The sequence below is a fragment of the Moschus berezovskii genome, chromosome 9 (assembly GCF_049115385.1).
Source record: "Moschus berezovskii isolate FMDL1 chromosome 9, NW_MosBer_1.0, whole genome shotgun sequence".
In the NCBI taxonomy this organism is placed as follows: domain Eukaryota; kingdom Metazoa; phylum Chordata; class Mammalia; order Artiodactyla; family Moschidae; genus Moschus; species Moschus berezovskii.
The window spans coordinates 50452253-50468830 of record NC_142468.1 but is presented as its reverse complement, the minus strand read 5'-3'; the positions used below and the strand labels follow the sequence as shown (position 1 = coordinate 50468830).

Genomic DNA, 16578 nt, shown 5'->3' with positions numbered 1-16578 from the left:
TGCATATGACGGTTTAGCATTTTTTATGTTAATAAGTGTTTTAACTAGTTTATAAATGCTTTTTTTTTTTAAAGATGAAAGTATCACAGGATAGATTTGGCTGCCACATTCCAGAATGTTTATTTAGCTTTATAAAAGCTAAACTTTTGTGAGGAATACTACTGTAATGAAGATCCCGTATGACAAAGTGATTTCTAAATGTGCAAATGATAACTTATAAATTGCAGTGTGATACTGAAATTGTGATCTGTTCTTACAGTTCTTTAAAATGAGATTTAGCCCAGAGTTAACATCATAACTCTGTGAAATAAATATATATATATACATATATGTGCATATATATATAAATGTGTGTGTGTGTGTAGGCAGGGTACAGAGATTACTAACTTGGCCAAGGTCATATAGCTAATAAGTGGTTGAGTCAGAGTTTGAACCTGTTGTTCTCCACCAAGTTTTACTATTTCATAATTAGTAAATATTTAAAGTATACAGTAAAGTATAAAAAGCTGAATTTAACCTTAGGGATCGTTCAGTTGAACTGAGAGATGAGACCGAGAATTGTGAGGTGACTGGACTAAAAGTTGTGGTACTGCTGGGGCTATGACTTGGTTCTTCTGACTTCTAGCCTCGTCCTCTTTTTATGTGTAAACTCTACAGCTGTGGTTTGTGGAATAGCTTAATTTTTCCTTTTTCAGAGAGTACGTAGGAATAAGTTCATTATCTTTATTATTTAACAGTGACATCACATCAGGTGATATTTATCAATGGCTAAAAGTAAAATTTTCAAACAGTTAAAAATTTAAACCTCACATTTCCTTTGACTAAAAATTTTTGTAGGAAAAATCCTTAAGATATAGTTTAATTTTAGATATATAAAATCTGAAACAAAAAATAACAAAGTAGGAATTATTTATGCAGGCAGTCTTCAAAAGACAGTGGTATAATCTAAAAAGTCTTATAAGTCATTTACTTGGAATTCATTTGGAAACAAGTGTATTAAACATGGTCATGAAATTTCTACCTCAGTCAGTAGCTGAAGTGTAGTGTATTCTCTTTTTCTAGCTATTTTGGAACTAAGTCTGAGCTGTAGAAGCTATAGGAGCTTTGAGATTTCCACTGCATATCTTTGTTGGATGTTTCACTTCAGTGGTAGCTGATTTAGCCTTCATAGAATTCTATGGCTTACCACCAAAATTCTGAAGTAGTGACCTAACAGATTTTTACTTTGATAGTTTTGGCATGCTCCAGAGGCTGACATGCCAAAGGAATCCATGAAAGTATATATTGATCAGAATGAAATATGGCAATGACTCTTTAGACTAGTGTTGTCCTGTAGAAATCTGTAGCTGCACTTTCCAATGCAGTAGCCAACAGATGTTTGTGGCTTTGAGCATTTGCAGTGTGGTTGGTGAAATTGAGGAACTGAATTTTAAATTTTATTTAGTTTTAATTAAATAGTCACATGTGGCTAGTAGCTACTCAGTTACACAGTGCAGCTTTTGGCTGAAATTGCAATTCTAATTACTAACGTTTTAGTGTCTTTGCTGGTGTATCAGTGGAGGTTCATAAGTAGCTACTATGAGCCTCAGGCCATTAAAGTAGATCATCTTAAAGTCATCTTTATATTCATGCGTGCATACTCTGTCACTCAGTTGTGTCAGACTCTTTGCAGCCCCATGGACTGTAGCCCACCAGGCTCCTCTGTCCATGAGGTAGTGGATATCTTGTTCACATGGACAGGTCATTTATTAATTGAATATTTGTAAATTGAATACTAATTTTATTTTATTTTGTTTTGTTTTGCTCATCGTATATCCTCAAGAATATTGATATATTACTGATCTCTTGTATATATATATATATATTTTTTAAATTTTTATTTAATAAATGGTACAAAGCACAATGCCAAAAACATTAACAGTTAAAATTTCACCAAAAGAAAAAATACTATAGGATACACAGTTGTAAAAAGCTACATTAAGTTATTTTACAACTGCATATATACAGTCATATATATATATATATATGAATTAACAAAAGCAGTTCCCGTCTTTTGATGGGGTGCTCATGGTTTATAACATAAATGGCATTATTTTGAGAGAGGGATAACTTAGAAATGGCATTGGGTTTTTTTTCTTTTTGCAGCCTGAGGCAGTTGTAGAATACTAATTTTAAAGTTCTACTAAATGATATTTTTATGATCACTTAACAAAAATGTTATATTTGAGTTTCATAGACTGTGTAATTGAAGCTGTTAAAGAATATTCTATATTCTTGATACCAGTAGGTCTTTAATGCTGAGCAAGGATTGTATGTATTTATCTATACATACCTCTGATGTATAGGGGCAGGCTACAACTATTCAAATAACTGAGTTAAAGAATAACCTCAGAACTTGGTGAATGTAGTTGATATTAAAATTTACTGAATTTAGTTCATAGTTAATATTATATATTCACTAGAGTCTCTTGTTCTTGTATTTTAAACATTTAATAGCAATAGCTTCTGAAATTAAAATAATAATTTTATTCGTGGGGTCTAATTCAGTCCAAATAACTTGAAAATTATTGAATAAAATGCAGGAAAATTTGCTTTAGTCAGCCTGAGAATAAAGAGGAATGTGAAGATTGTATTAACTGTGTATCTCCATATTTTAGGTTTCTGTTATCTGATTTTTTCCTTTTTTGCTTTATAACTAAAACATGAGATTTTTAAAAATATCTGCATATTTTAAAAAAATGTATGCTGTTGTGTGTGTGGGAATCCAGAAAATAGATTCTTGTTTTAAATAAGACAGTTCAAATTTTTGAAAATTTATTTGAGCAACATTTGTTTTGAATTTTAGACATAATAGATTGTGAATTTTTGAAGGCAAGTACTATGACTTATTTATCTTTGTTTTTCCCCTAGAACTTAGCCCCATTATCTTACATATAGGAAAAAATGACTGTGATTAGTTTGAGTAGTTATTATTTGAATGAAGTAATCTATGATGAAATACTATATCCAACTAATTTTTGTCCTTTTGAGTTCATTGATTAGAAAACCCAGAAAAACATAACTAACATTGATTTATGATTATGTTTTCTTATGGAAACAATTATATTTATATCTGAAATGTGAAGACTCAGTAACAGTTAAAGGTTAATGTCAGCATCTGAATATTCAGATTTACTAAAATAGTATACTATGAGGTGATTATTCATTTCTACAGAAGGATGCTTTTTAAAAACTATAGTAATTTCAGACTTGTTCAAATATGAAGGGCTTAATAGAATCACCATTTTACTTAATAAATTTGAGTTCATTCAAGAATGAACTAATTATGTAGAGTGAGTTAAATGTTTATTAGACTTCAAACTTAAACATTGAGCTTTTTATAGGAAAAAAGGTTAAATATGTGTGTATTTAATGAAATCAACTTTAATGCTAGTTATCTTTATTTTATAGTAAAGAAAACTGAGGTATAACTTGCTGCCTTGTATGGAGTCACATGGTGAGTTTGAAGATCAAAATTAGACCTAAGAACTTCTGAATTTCAGGTTTCATTTTTCAGTATTTGGCTTTACTTAAAGAGACTCATAAAATTGACTGATATCATGTATCAGTACTTAGATAACAATTTACAGAATATCAACTTTTCAACTTGATTGCTGGCAACCGTTTTCAGCCAAAAAGTAAGTGTTGTTGCTAGGATAGATACTAGTGTTCAGTTCAGTTCAGTCACTCAGTCGTGACTGACTCTTTGTGATCCCAGGAACTGCAGCACACCAGGCTTCCTTGTCCATCACCAACTCCTGGAGCTTGCGCAAACTCATGTTGATTGAGTCAGTGATGCCATTCAACCATCTCATCCTCTGTTGTCCCCTTATCCTCCTGCCTTCAGTCTTTCCCAGCATCAGGGTCTTTTTCATTGAGTCAGTTCTTCGTATCAGGTGGCCAAAGTATTGGAGCTTCAGCATCAGCTCTTCCAATAAGTATTTAGGACTGATTTCCTTTAGGATTAACTGGTTGGATCTCCTTAATGTCCAAGGGACTTGGAATCTTTTCCAAACCACAGTTTAAAAGAATCAATTCTTCCATGTTCAGCTTTTTTTATGATCCAACTCTCCCATCCATACAGGACTACTGGAAAAACCATGGCTTTGAGTAGACGGACCTTTGTCAGCAAAGTATTGTCTCTGCTTTTCAATATGCTGTCTAGGTTTGTCATAGCTTTTCTTCCAAGGAGCAAGCATCTTTTAATTTCATGGCTGCAATCATCATCTGCAGTGATTTTGGAGCCCAAGAAAATAAAATCTATCACTGTTTCCATTGTTTGCCCAATCTGTTTGCCATGAAGTGATGGGACTGGATCACCTGACTGGATGCCAGGATCTTTTTTTAAATACTGAGTTTTAAGCCAGCTTTGTCACTCTCCTCTTTCACTTTCATCAAGAGGCTCTTTGGTTCTTCTTCCCTTTCTGCTATAAGGGTGGTGTCATCTACATATCAGATTTTTCTCCTGGCAATCTTGATTCCAGCTGTGCTTCATCCAGCCTGCCTTTTCACATGTTGTACTCTGCATGTAAGTTAAATAAGAAGGGAGACAATATACAGCCTTGACGTACTCCTTTCCCAATTTAGAACCAGTCTGTTGTTTCATGTCCAGTTCTAACTGTTGCTTCCTGACCTGCATACAGATTTCTCAGGAGGCAGGTAAGGTGGTCTGGTATTCCCATCTCTTGAAGAATTTTCCACAGTTTGATCCGGACAAAGTCTTTAGTGTAGTCAATGAAGTAGACATAGGTATTTTTCTGGAATTCTCTTGCTTTTTTGATGATCCAGCGGATGTTGGCAATTTGATCTCTGGTTCCTCTGCCTTTTCTAAATCCAGCTTGAACATCTGGAAGTTCTTGGTTCATGTACTGTTGAAGCCTAGCTTGGAGAATTTTGAGCAATACTTTGCTAGCGTGTGAGATGAGTGCAAATGTGTGGTAGTTTGAGCCTTCTTTGGCATTGCCTTTCTTTGGGATGGGAGTGAAAACTCACCTTTCCAGTCCTGTGGCCATTGCTGAGTTTTCCAAATTTGTTGGCATATTGAGTGTGCCACTTTAACAGCATCCTCTTTTAGGATTTGAAATAGCTCAGCTGAAATTCCATCACCTCCACTTTCTTGTTCGTAGTGATGCTTTCTAAGGCCCACTTGACTTCACACTATAGGATGTCTGACTCTAGGTTAGTGATCTCACTATCGTGGTTATCTGGGTCATTAAAACCTGTTTGTTTTTTTTTTGGTATAGTTCTGTGTGTTCTTGCCACCTCTTCTTAATATCTTCTGCTTCTGTTAGGTCCATACCATTTCTGTCCTTTATTGTGCCCATGAAATGTTCCCTTGGTATCTCTAATTTTCTTGAAGAGAGCTCTGCTGCTGCTGCTGCTAAGTTGCTTCAGTCGTGTCCAACTCCGTGCGACCCCACAGATGGCTGCTCACCAGGCTCCCCTGTCCCTGGGATTCTCCAGGCAAGAACACTGGAGTGGGTTGCCATTTCCTTCTCCAATGCATGAAAGTGAAAAGTGAAAGTGAAGTTGCTCAGTCTTGTCCAACTCTTAGCGACCCCATGGACTGCAGCCTTACCAGGCTCCTCTGTCCATGGGGTTTTCCAGGCAAGAGTACTGGAGTGGGGTGCCATTGCCTTCTCCGGAAGAGATGTCTAGTCTTTCCCATTCTGTTGTTTTCCTCTATTTCTTTGCATTGATCACTGAGGAAGGCTTCCTTATGTTTCTTTTATGCATAGACAAAAACTAGTTATTTCTAAAAATATTATAAAGCTGTCATGTATCTTCAAAAATTATTTCTCAACAATATATCTTGAATATATTGATAATGGCAATGCCATGCTAAAGAGTGAAGCAGAAGACCTTTGTCTTCTGCATGAGTTTGATAGGTCTGCCATAGCAAAGTATTATAGAGTAGATGACTTAACAGAAACTCATTTTCTCATAATTCTGGAGGCTAGATGTCTAAGATCTAGGTATTTTTGAGAGACTTAAAGGAAGGGATCTATTTCAGGCCTCTCTCCTTGGCTTATAGATGGTCATCTGCTTCCTATGTCTTCAAATGGTCTTACCTCTGTACATGTATATATGTCCTGATCTGCTCTTCTCTTACGGACAATGATCATAATGTATTAGCGCCCACTCTCATAATCTCACTTTAACTTACTTGTTTAAAGATTCTGCCTCCAAATATATACTCATTGTAAGGTACTGATGGTGATGACTTCAGAATATGAATTTTGGAGAAACACAGTTTAGCTCATAACATATACCAACTGGAAATATATGATATTTTTAATATTAGTATACAGTGAATTTCCCTAATCTTTTAAAATTAGGCATTGCTTGACTTCACCTACTTTCCTGGTTTTAGATTATTATATATGTCTGTACTTCTTCTTCAGTCGCTCAGTCGTGTCCGACTCTCCGCGACCCCATGAATCATAGCACGCCAGGCCTCCCTGTCCATCACCATGTCTGTACTACTTATCTTATATGTAGAGCGAAATATACTGTCAAGGAGCTCATTTTGCCTTAAACATGTAGTAGTATTTTTAATCATTTGACTTGAAGAATTCTATATAACTAGTAAAACAGTATAGTTTAGAAAAGAAAGGAATCATTTCATGATATTCATGACATTTGGAAAAATGAGAATGCCTTATTTATTTATTTATTTTTTGGTACGTGGACTACTAAACATTTAAATAATGTTAGGCCAGGAAATGATTTAAGGTACATTTATAGAAGGGAAAATTCTTTTAAATTTGTAAAAGAATGGCAACTACTTTAATAAGGTATTTCCTGTGCATGACATCTCCAAAGTACTGTTTCAATTAGCACTATCTTTTAAGACTGTGTTAGAACATTGTCTTAACTTTGAGTCAAAAGAGAAATGGCATTGCTCTATTATAATAAAAAATGACCTTTAGAAGTGACCACCTTTAACTCATGATGATATCATTGTCTAAGCCAGAACCTTTGAACCCTGGAGGTTTTTTCCTTTTGAAGTCTCCCTCTGTCCTATACCCCAACTCCAGTATTCTTGCCTGGAAAATCCCATGGACGGAGGAGCCTGGTGGGCTGCAGTCCATGGGGTCACTAAGAGTCGGATACGATTGAAAGACTTCACTTTCACTTTTCACTTTCATGCATTGGAGAAGGAAATGGCAACCCACTCCAGTGTTCTTGCCTGGAGAATCCCAGGGATGGGGGAGCCTGGTGGGCTGCCATCGATGGGGTCGCACAGAGTCGGACACGACTGAAGCGACTTAGTAGCAGCAGCAGCAGCCTGTCCTATACAGACAGACCGATATTTTGTTGTTCAGTTGCTCAGTCATGTTCAACTCTTTGCAACCCCATGGACTGCAGCACCCAGGCTTCCCTGTCCTTCACTATCTCCCTGAGTTTGCTCTTCTCGCGTCCGTTTTGTCAATGATGCCATCCAGCCATCTCATCCTCTGTTGCTCTCTTCTGCCCTCAGTCTTTCCCAGCATAAGGGTCTTTTCCTATGAGTTGGCCCTTGTGTGTGTGTGTGTATACACACACACATAGATATGCCCTCTTTATGTATCACATGTACCCATCTCCATTGCTGTTACTGTAGTTTAGAACTTTAGTACTGTATCTTGTTTTCCCTCTTCTGCTACTCTTACTCTTCCTTTTTCTCTTTCATCTCAGCTTAAAGTGTACACATAGTTTTAAATAAAGCAAACAATAAGACTATGTAGTTTAGCTTCAGTTTCTTAAAAAGTGCTTATGTGCATATACATTTGTGCTGTCTGTTGCATAGTCAGTTTTAACCATTTTCTGGTACTATTCTGTCATGAGGATTTTTACTTTCTACAACTATCCCTTCCTTCCCTCTAAGAGTCTCCCAATATAACTATCTCAATTTTTAGTTAAATCTGTATTTGATATTTTCATTATGATGACCATAGAAATACTATTCACTGACGAGCATGGTAGTATGCTATTAATATGCTATTATTTATAGAATAGTGCGTGAGGGGATACATTTTTTACTTGTTTGTTTACCCAGCAATTAGTACTTTTCATGTTTTTTAATTTGCTAACTTTTATTAACGTCTATAGCTAAAATCTTCTCACACCCCCAGGAACCTCTCAGTTCAGTTTTCTATATGTTAAAATCTGTCAGGTAGTCTAAAAATTTATATTTTAATCATCTTTTCTTTGGCCTCCTGGAGACGTTCCTCCTGAAGGTACTGTTCTCAGGAGTTAGTTTAGACTGGCTGTTCTTTAGGCCTACTGAACTTCTGTTGTCCTGGAACTTTGTACTGTGTTGAATGCCATGTTTTCTACATCTGTGTCTTCCTCTTTCTTGACTGAGTCTCTTGTTTTGGTGGATTCTGTAGTAGCTTCAGGAGAAAGAGCGCCTGGGAAGTAAATTTTGTGTGATGTTGCTGGTCCTTACTGTTACACTTAAATGAAAAGTTTGGATTTTCTAAATTGAAATATAATTTTGGTAAGAATTTTAAAAGAATTGTTTTACTATGTTCTGGTTTCTGTTCTTATTTCTCTTAATCTTTTGTATATGATCTGTTTCTGTTCCCTAGCTCCCAACCCCTGAAGATATTCTCTTTATCTTTTTTGTTCTGAAATTTGACAATGATATGTCCTGGTATAACTTTTTTCTTGATTGTTGTATTGAGCATTAGTGGGATCTTTCAGCTCGGAGATTATTGTCTTCTGATGTTGGAAATTTTCTTGCATTATTTCATTAATAACTTACCCCCTGCTTTCTCTCTGTGTTCTCTTTCTGTAAATTTAAGTGTTGTACCTTTAAATTGATTTTCTAACAACCTTGTATTCTCTGTTTTGTTTATGTGTGTGTGTGTGTATAAATTTTTTCCCTCAGTTCTGAGAACATTTTTTTTTAAGTGAATGAAAAAATTTTGGCTATTGTATTTTAAATCCTATTTTGTTTTCTGATCATTACTTTTTATAACATCTTTTTTTGTCTCATATCTCTAAAGATTCTAACTATATTTTCTCTAATATTTGTCTTGCTTTTTGTATTACCTCTTTCCCTAAGGGTTCTTTCTCTGTTTTATTGATTTTTGTCTGAAAGACAAGAGGTTTTCCTAAAATTTCTGGTGCTTATTGGTTGTATATTTAACACCAAGGCACTAAAATGCTTCTGTGCTTGCTTGGTCAGAACTTCTAGGACGGTGATATTTTACTATATGTTCTTTGGTCTGTTTCTTCAGGCAAGAAATGTGTGATTTTCCCTGATTGGAATAAATCTCACCTTGTTCTTTTATTTTAGTCTAGCATCTCATCCCTTCTTTGCTATGTACCTGACATACCTAAATTGGGTTTAGTTCTTCTGTCCTCTCTCCCATCTGTTGCCTTTTATTCTTAGTTTATCTCTCATTTGTTAGTATTTTTTCCCCAGATAATGGTTCAGTGCAATCTTTTTCGTAGATATAATCATATTCCAGGTATATGACTGAAACTGATTTTGTTCCCAAATGTTCTGTCCACTGTAAATAACTACTATCAACCATTATCTATCAATCATCTCTTTATCTAAATTTTACTAGTTTAAATCTTAGAGAGTGAACTCTGAGTTTCTCACTGTTACTGCCATGTACTTACTGTGAATATCAACTCAGAAATTGCTATTAGGATTATTACAGTAGATCTTAAATCTCCTACTAGGTATTATGAAATGTATTTATTTTTCTTTTTGAAAATAAAGTTTGCTTCTCTCCTTTTGAAAATTAGATAATTCAAAAATGGCAGAGCTCTTTATGGAATGTGAAGAAGAAGAGTTGGAACCATGGCAGAAGAAAGTAAAAGAGGTTGATGATGATGATGATGATGAACCGATCTTTGTTGGAGAGATATCAAGTTCAAAACCAGCAATTTCAAGTGAGCATTTACTTTCAGTAAACCCCAGTTTTGTAAGATACCATTTCTAATAGAAATACTTGTGAACTCTCTTATACGCGTTTAATTAAGTCCTTGTTCCTTGGTAAGGAGTTAAGGATGAAAGATTGGGTGGGAAATTAGTAAGAATTTCAGAATTAGAGTTTTAAAATTGGGAACTTGAGGAAGGAGCTAAGAAGTTAAAATATCAGATGTGAGAAAAATAAATGGACTAAGATAAACTGGTGACATCGGAAGTCTTTTCATAATAGAATTTATAATTTTTAGTGGAGCCAAGTAACCTGTTTATCTTTTTGTTCATTTTCTTTTTTTTTTTCCCTCACTTAAAACCCAGAAACAGAAGAGTTTAGAATACTTCGCTTAAAATGTTAGAATACACTAAATATGTTTGGGTTAGTCTTAGATAGGGGTTCTCACATGCAAGCAGCTGCCTCATTGCAGTGACATTTATAGTATCTACAAAATGTATAGGCAGTGAATTATTTCAGTTAAGAGTGATTGGATTTGACATTGTTATAATGTTAAAGACAAATGGCTCTTGTTAAAACATCCACTCAAAAATGTATGGAAGTACAGAGAAATAATGTATACATCTCAGGGGAGAAAGAGAAAATAGATTCCTTCTCATTGCATTGATATGTTTTTGTTTGCTTAAGTCAGGAGAATTTAGCAAAGCTCATAACCAGCGTACTAGTGTGGGCTTTTTTTTTTTTTGCCAAAATCATTGCTTAAAAGTATAACAAAGAGACTGCTTTTAAATTTTCTAAAACCCCGATTCTTTCTTCTGTTGCCTCTAAGCTTGGAATGGCACTTTTTTTTTCAGTTTTATCAGAGGGAGAATAGCTTAACTGATGGAATTCTGAATAGCATTTTTTGTGGAAGATTGATAATCACTCAAAGAGGTTCTGAATGAAGTGCTACTTTGATTATAAATTGAACTAGGTGTGGTGGCATGCTTGTTGCTGATAGTGGAACATAATTATATATTCTCTTAATTGCTGTTTCTAGTCACTATAATTATTTTATATGGGAATATTACCATATTGCAAAATCGTTACTCAAATTGTCTTACTGAAAACAAGACAATTAAGATTTAAATTGAATTTATACTGATTTTTAGATGACCCTTAACAGTATTCAAATAGAAAAATGTATGTTAATTTAAATATAATTGTCAGGAGACTGACCCCAGTAGAATTTCTTTTCTGTACTCTTAAGATGCAGAATTTAAATGATTGTATTGTTGCTTTTGTATAAGCCATAAAACATTTTAACATATGGAGTATGAGCTAAGTGCTTATGTATGTTGCCAGAAAGGAAGGTAAAAACTTTTTTATTGTAGAATACAAACACCAAAACTTTAGCAATAGTCCTTTGAAGGTTTGAATAAATACTTAATCTTGAATTTACGCATGAAAGTGGTGTCAAGTTGTTTCAGCAGATTATTCTCCTTTAAGACATCTCTAATACTTAGGTATAGAGCACTGCATTGCCATTTTCAGAAAACAGGCCTACTTTTATATGGCCCTTTACACTATAGAATTAATTTATGGAGGCTTGTTCCTTTCTATTATGAGGAGAAATGAGGAAATTGTTTTATGAGGTCTGGTGTTGGTCCTTTTACCTTTTTCTAACCAATAATATTAGGCAAATCCTTACTCTTGAATTTTAGTTCGGTCATAGAAAAACCTGTAAATTATTGAGTTCACATACATGCATGCAATTAAAAACTTTAAACTGATCCTGAAAGTCATATTAGGCCCTGACTGACTTCTGATATAGTGATAAATATGAAGCCCATTAAGTTGCAAGATATTCTGGTATACTGTTTGTTCACTTTAGTCTGCATTCTCTAATAGCTTCCCTTTCAGGACTTGAGTAATGGTGGAGATAATCCAACGAGGTCTCTTATAATGATACTTCAGGGCTTATAAGGGTGTGAACTGGATATGGATGTTGGACAGGATTTGATTTTCAGTAAATAGGAACTTGAGTGCATGTATGTACAGCCCTTTCATCTCTCAAAGCAAGATATATACTTCAGTTTTAGTTGTATATGAATATATTTTTGGAATATTTTTGCCAATTATATGAACTATTTCTTTGCCATGCAGAAGGTTTGACTTATGGGTAGTCATATTTATCAATCTTTAACTTCTGGGTTTTGGATTTTGAATTACAGTTAGAAATATTATTCTTATTCTATAAGAATTAAGATACTATTTTTAGTAGATAAAGATATATATGTTTAAAATTAACTGTATTCATAAAGCAGTGTTAACCTGTGTACTCCTTCCAGAAATCTTTTCAGTTTTTTTCAGTGTATGATTTCTATTTCTGTGTATATATATATCATTCAAACAATGAGTCTTAAAATAATGTAATCTTTTATAGATATTTTGAATAGAGTAAACCCCAGCTCATATTCGAGGGGAATAAAGAATGGTGCACTCTGCCGAGGTACAGTAGTATTTTACTATTTTTATTTTAAAGTGAAGTATTTTGACATCATTGATTATATAGAAATATATTCAATGTGTTGTGTAATTTTAAAATACAGGTATTACTCCGGCATTCAAGCCTACAAGTCAACATTACACGAACCCAACATCAAATCCAGTGGCTGCCTCGCCAGTAAATTTTCATCCTGAATCTAGATCTTCAGATAGTTCTGTTATTGTTCAGCCTTTGTCTAAACCTGTAAGTGTTTCTGAAACTACACAGTCAGCTCAGGGATGTGTTGGGTATTATTTATCTGTGTCAACAATGCATAGTGAAAATTCTGCATTTTCATGGGTAATCATTCAGTGGAATCATAATCAGCATCAGAAAATGTCACCATCTTTATGATAGTTTAACCAGTACCCAAATAATAATTGTAGGAACAAACTACCCAGCCTATTTTTAAATCTGATAATATGCTTAAATAGGCTATAGTATTAAAAACTGTGCTATTAAAACATGAATAAAAGTATATTTAGTAATAATGGCAAACTATTTCAGATTGTAAACTGGGCTAAATGTTTAGTTCTTAACTGGGAAAATTGCTGAGAGGCTATTGTAGCCTTTTATTCTGAAAACATACCTTCATAGTTTAGTTTAATTATTATAGAAAGTAATAGTTAATACTGAGTTGTTAATGTGTGTAAGGTTTTGTGCTATCATGAATTAATCTCTTTAAATTCTTAAATGTTCCTATGAAGTAGGCAGTATTATTTATTTTTGTTTTGTAGTTGAGGAAACTGAGGCTCACATAGTTTAAATAATTCACTCAAGGTGGCACAGCTGGCTAATGATAGATCTGGATTTCAATCCATTGCCTTAGTGTAAAAAATTTTCAGAGTGTAGTCTTCAGTCCCCTGGGGTACCCCTGAGACTGTTTCATGGGCTTTGGATCAACAGTATTGTCAAAATAACACAAAGGCACTATTTGCTTTTGTCACTGTGTTGACACTTACACTGATGATGCCAAAGCAATGGTGAGTAAACTGCTGGTGTGTTAGTATGAATAGTAGTTTTTGTACTAGTCATCACCATGTACTCACAATAAAAATTATTTCAGTCATACTCAGTTACCTTGATGAAATATTAAAATGTCATTAATTTTATGAACTCTCTACCTGTGAATATATGTCTTTTAAATGTTTCATGTATGAAATGGGTAGTATGCATAATATACTTGTATGTCTGAGGTATGATGATTAGCTTGGGAAAAAGTACTCGTGTGGTTTAATGTTGAGCTAAATTACCCAGAAGACCATTTTTACTTGAAAGAATGACTGAAACCATGGTGTATATTACTATTAACTTTGTGGTTTAAAACCACATACTTCTATTATGTCACAGATTTTTTGAGTTAGGAATCATGTCATGTCTTAGCTGGATCTTCTGCTTCAGGGTTCCTCAAGGCTTCATTCAAGATGTGAAGCTCAACTGAGGAAGTGTCTACTTCCATGGTTATTGGTAGCATTCGGTTCTTTAAGGGTTGTCATATTGAGGGTCTCAATATTTTACTGGCTTTTGGTTGGCTCCTTGCCAGGTTGAATTTTCCCAGCAAGGCTCTTACTTCTTCAGAGCCCACAAGGGAGAGAGAATGCTTAGCACAGTGGCCTTATAGCCTTATGTAATGTGCTGCTGCTACTGCTGCTAAGTTGCTTCAGTCGTGTCCGACTCTGTGCGACCCCATAGATGGCAGCCCACCAGGCTCCTCCGTCCCTGGGATTCTCCAGGCAAGAACACTGGAGTGGGTTGCCATTTCCTTCTCCAATGCATGAAAGTGAAAAGTGAAAGTGAAGTTGCTCAGTCTTGTCCAACTCTTAGCAACCACATGGACTGCAGCCTACCAGGCTCCTCTGTCCATGGGATTTTCCAGGCAAGAGCACTGGAGTGGGGTGCCATTATGTACTGTAATCACATAGAAAAAATCATATGTATCTTGTCACTTTTATTCTACTCTGTCAGAAGCAAGTCATATGACTTGCCTTCACTCATAGAGAGGGAATCACACAGGACATGAATTCCAGGGAGTGGGGATCATGGAGGCTACTTTTAAGAGTCTGCCACACACAGTGAGTTCTTCGCTTTTTGTTGTTTGGATTGAGAAGAAAGCTGATCGCCGAAGAATTGATGCTTTTGAACTGTGGTGTTGGAGAAGACTCTTGAGAGTCCCTTGGACTGCAAGGATATCTAGCCACTCCATTCTAAAGGAGATCAGTCCTGGGTATTCATTGGAAGGACTGATGCTGAAGCTGAAACTCCAATACTTTGGCCACCTCATGCGAAGAGTTGACTCACTGGAAAAGACTCTGATGCTGGGAGGGATTGGGGGTGGGAGTAGAAGGGGACGACAGAGAATGAGATGGCTGGATGGCATCACCGACTCGACGGACGTGAGTTTGAGTGAACTCCGGGAGTTGGTGATGGACAGGGAGGCCTGGCGTGCTGTAATTCATGGGGTCACAAAGAGTCAGACATGACTGAGCAACTGAACTGAACTGAACTGAGACAGTTCCTCGAAATTGAATAAAGTGCACTTGTCACCTAAAGGAAAACAACTGATAGTATTTCTTGCCACTGATGAAATTTGAGCTATCAAGTAAAAATTAGAATTATGAACAACTTGTATCAGTCATCATGATCTTAACACCTTCCCAGTACATAAAATCTTTTCTTATGGTTGGTAGTATTAATAAATATGATTTTTTTATATTGTGTAATGAACTCTGTCAACATTTGGAGGATTACATAATTCAAAGAAATCAGTATTTTCTAAATAATGTATGATGTCATAAAATCATGCATGAATAAGATTCATTCAAAGTACAAGATAATACACTTTAATGTAACAGTTCAAAAAGCTCAGTGATAGGGAGTCAAATTCCACTTTGCAGCAAACCTTTAAGAAAATACCGATTGTTGAGTTTTGATATTATATCAAAGAAATATATCCACATTTATTGTAATTTGCTATTAAAATACTCCCTTTTTCAGCTGTTAATATTTATGAAACCAGAGTATCTTTATTCTTCAAAACATTTTAACAGAATGAAAGCAGAAGCAGTTATGAGAGTATAGCTGTTTTTTTTATTAATCTAGACATTAAGGATATTTGCAGAGATGTAAAACACTGTTTTCTCTGATTTTTTTGTGTTTGCTAGATAGCCATTTTTTAAAAAAAGTTATTCATGTTAGTTTGTAATGGGTTTATTATTGTTATTTAAAATGAAATTAACGAATATTTTGAAATTTTCTATTTTAATCTGTAATATGGTAAATATCAGTAGATATAACCTACCTAAATAAAAACTCTTTTAATCTTAAATATTTGAAGCAGTCCTGAAATCAGGACTTAAGAGTCCTTAAACAAAAAGTTACCCAAAATTTGAAGATTCTTTGCTACTGGACTTGAATTAACTCAGTGGTTTTTTTCATGCCATCATAAGCTCTTTGACATTGGCCTTACAGAATTAGTAAATTTCCCTAAAATATTTGTTCTTTTTACAATAAGTGAAACAACTACTGAAGCACCTATAGATTTTATTACAAATATTCAAGTTCAAAAACAGAATTGAATCTAAATATTTTTAGTATGAATAACCTATTTTTCCTGTGTTTCATATCATATTACTATTAGGTAAATTACACATATTTGTTACCACAAAAATTTATATTTTGAGATGTTTCTTTCATAGAGGATCTATTTAATTTTATTTTCATGAAGAGGAAAATCTGTGCCTAAACAAAGTCAGCTCCCAGTTATGTTTTGAAGAGGTCACATATCATAAAAAGTAAGAGTATCTTTAGGCAAACATCTTCCCCTTCCTGCCTCCAAATCTTTTCTGTGGTTTTAGCATTCTGAAATAATAATACTGATATGAGCCCAGAACTAGTTGTCTAGAAAACTTAGATTGAAGCAAGAGACTTGAATGATGATTCTGCCTTTTTAAAACTAGAGCATTGTCAAAACCTCTCTTGACCTCATTTTCTTCATTTCTAAAATGAGAGATAATTTTACCTAGACCACTGACTCTCAATCTTGGATCCTAACATGGCAAGCTACCTAAAATGTAAAGATTCTTTGTTATTAGTAGAATCAAATTAACTTGGAAAGTTTATCATACTTAT

The 16578-nt window shown here is 34.6% G+C and overlaps 1 protein-coding gene across 5 annotated transcripts in view; it reads left to right on the top strand.

Moving 5' to 3' along the window:
* Window positions 1-16578, top strand: part of ZNF280D (zinc finger protein 280D) — a 133817-nt gene that overhangs the window by 16474 nt on the left and 100765 nt on the right. For 3 of the 5 annotated variants that reach the window (XR_008687354.2, XM_055437340.2, XM_055437342.2), the window contains 4 exons: window positions 3451-3496; window positions 9790-9936; window positions 12349-12414; window positions 12515-12654. Coding sequence is in view for 4 of the 5 variants with exons in the window: in XM_055437340.2 (XP_055293315.2) it covers window positions 3484-3496; window positions 9790-9936; window positions 12349-12414; window positions 12515-12654 (366 nt within the window). In the remaining variant the exon portion in view is untranslated. The remainder of the gene's footprint in view (window positions 1-3450; window positions 3497-9789; window positions 9937-12348; window positions 12415-12514; window positions 12655-16578) is intronic. The other 2 variants (XM_055437343.2, XM_055437344.2) reach the window with 1 other exon arrangement.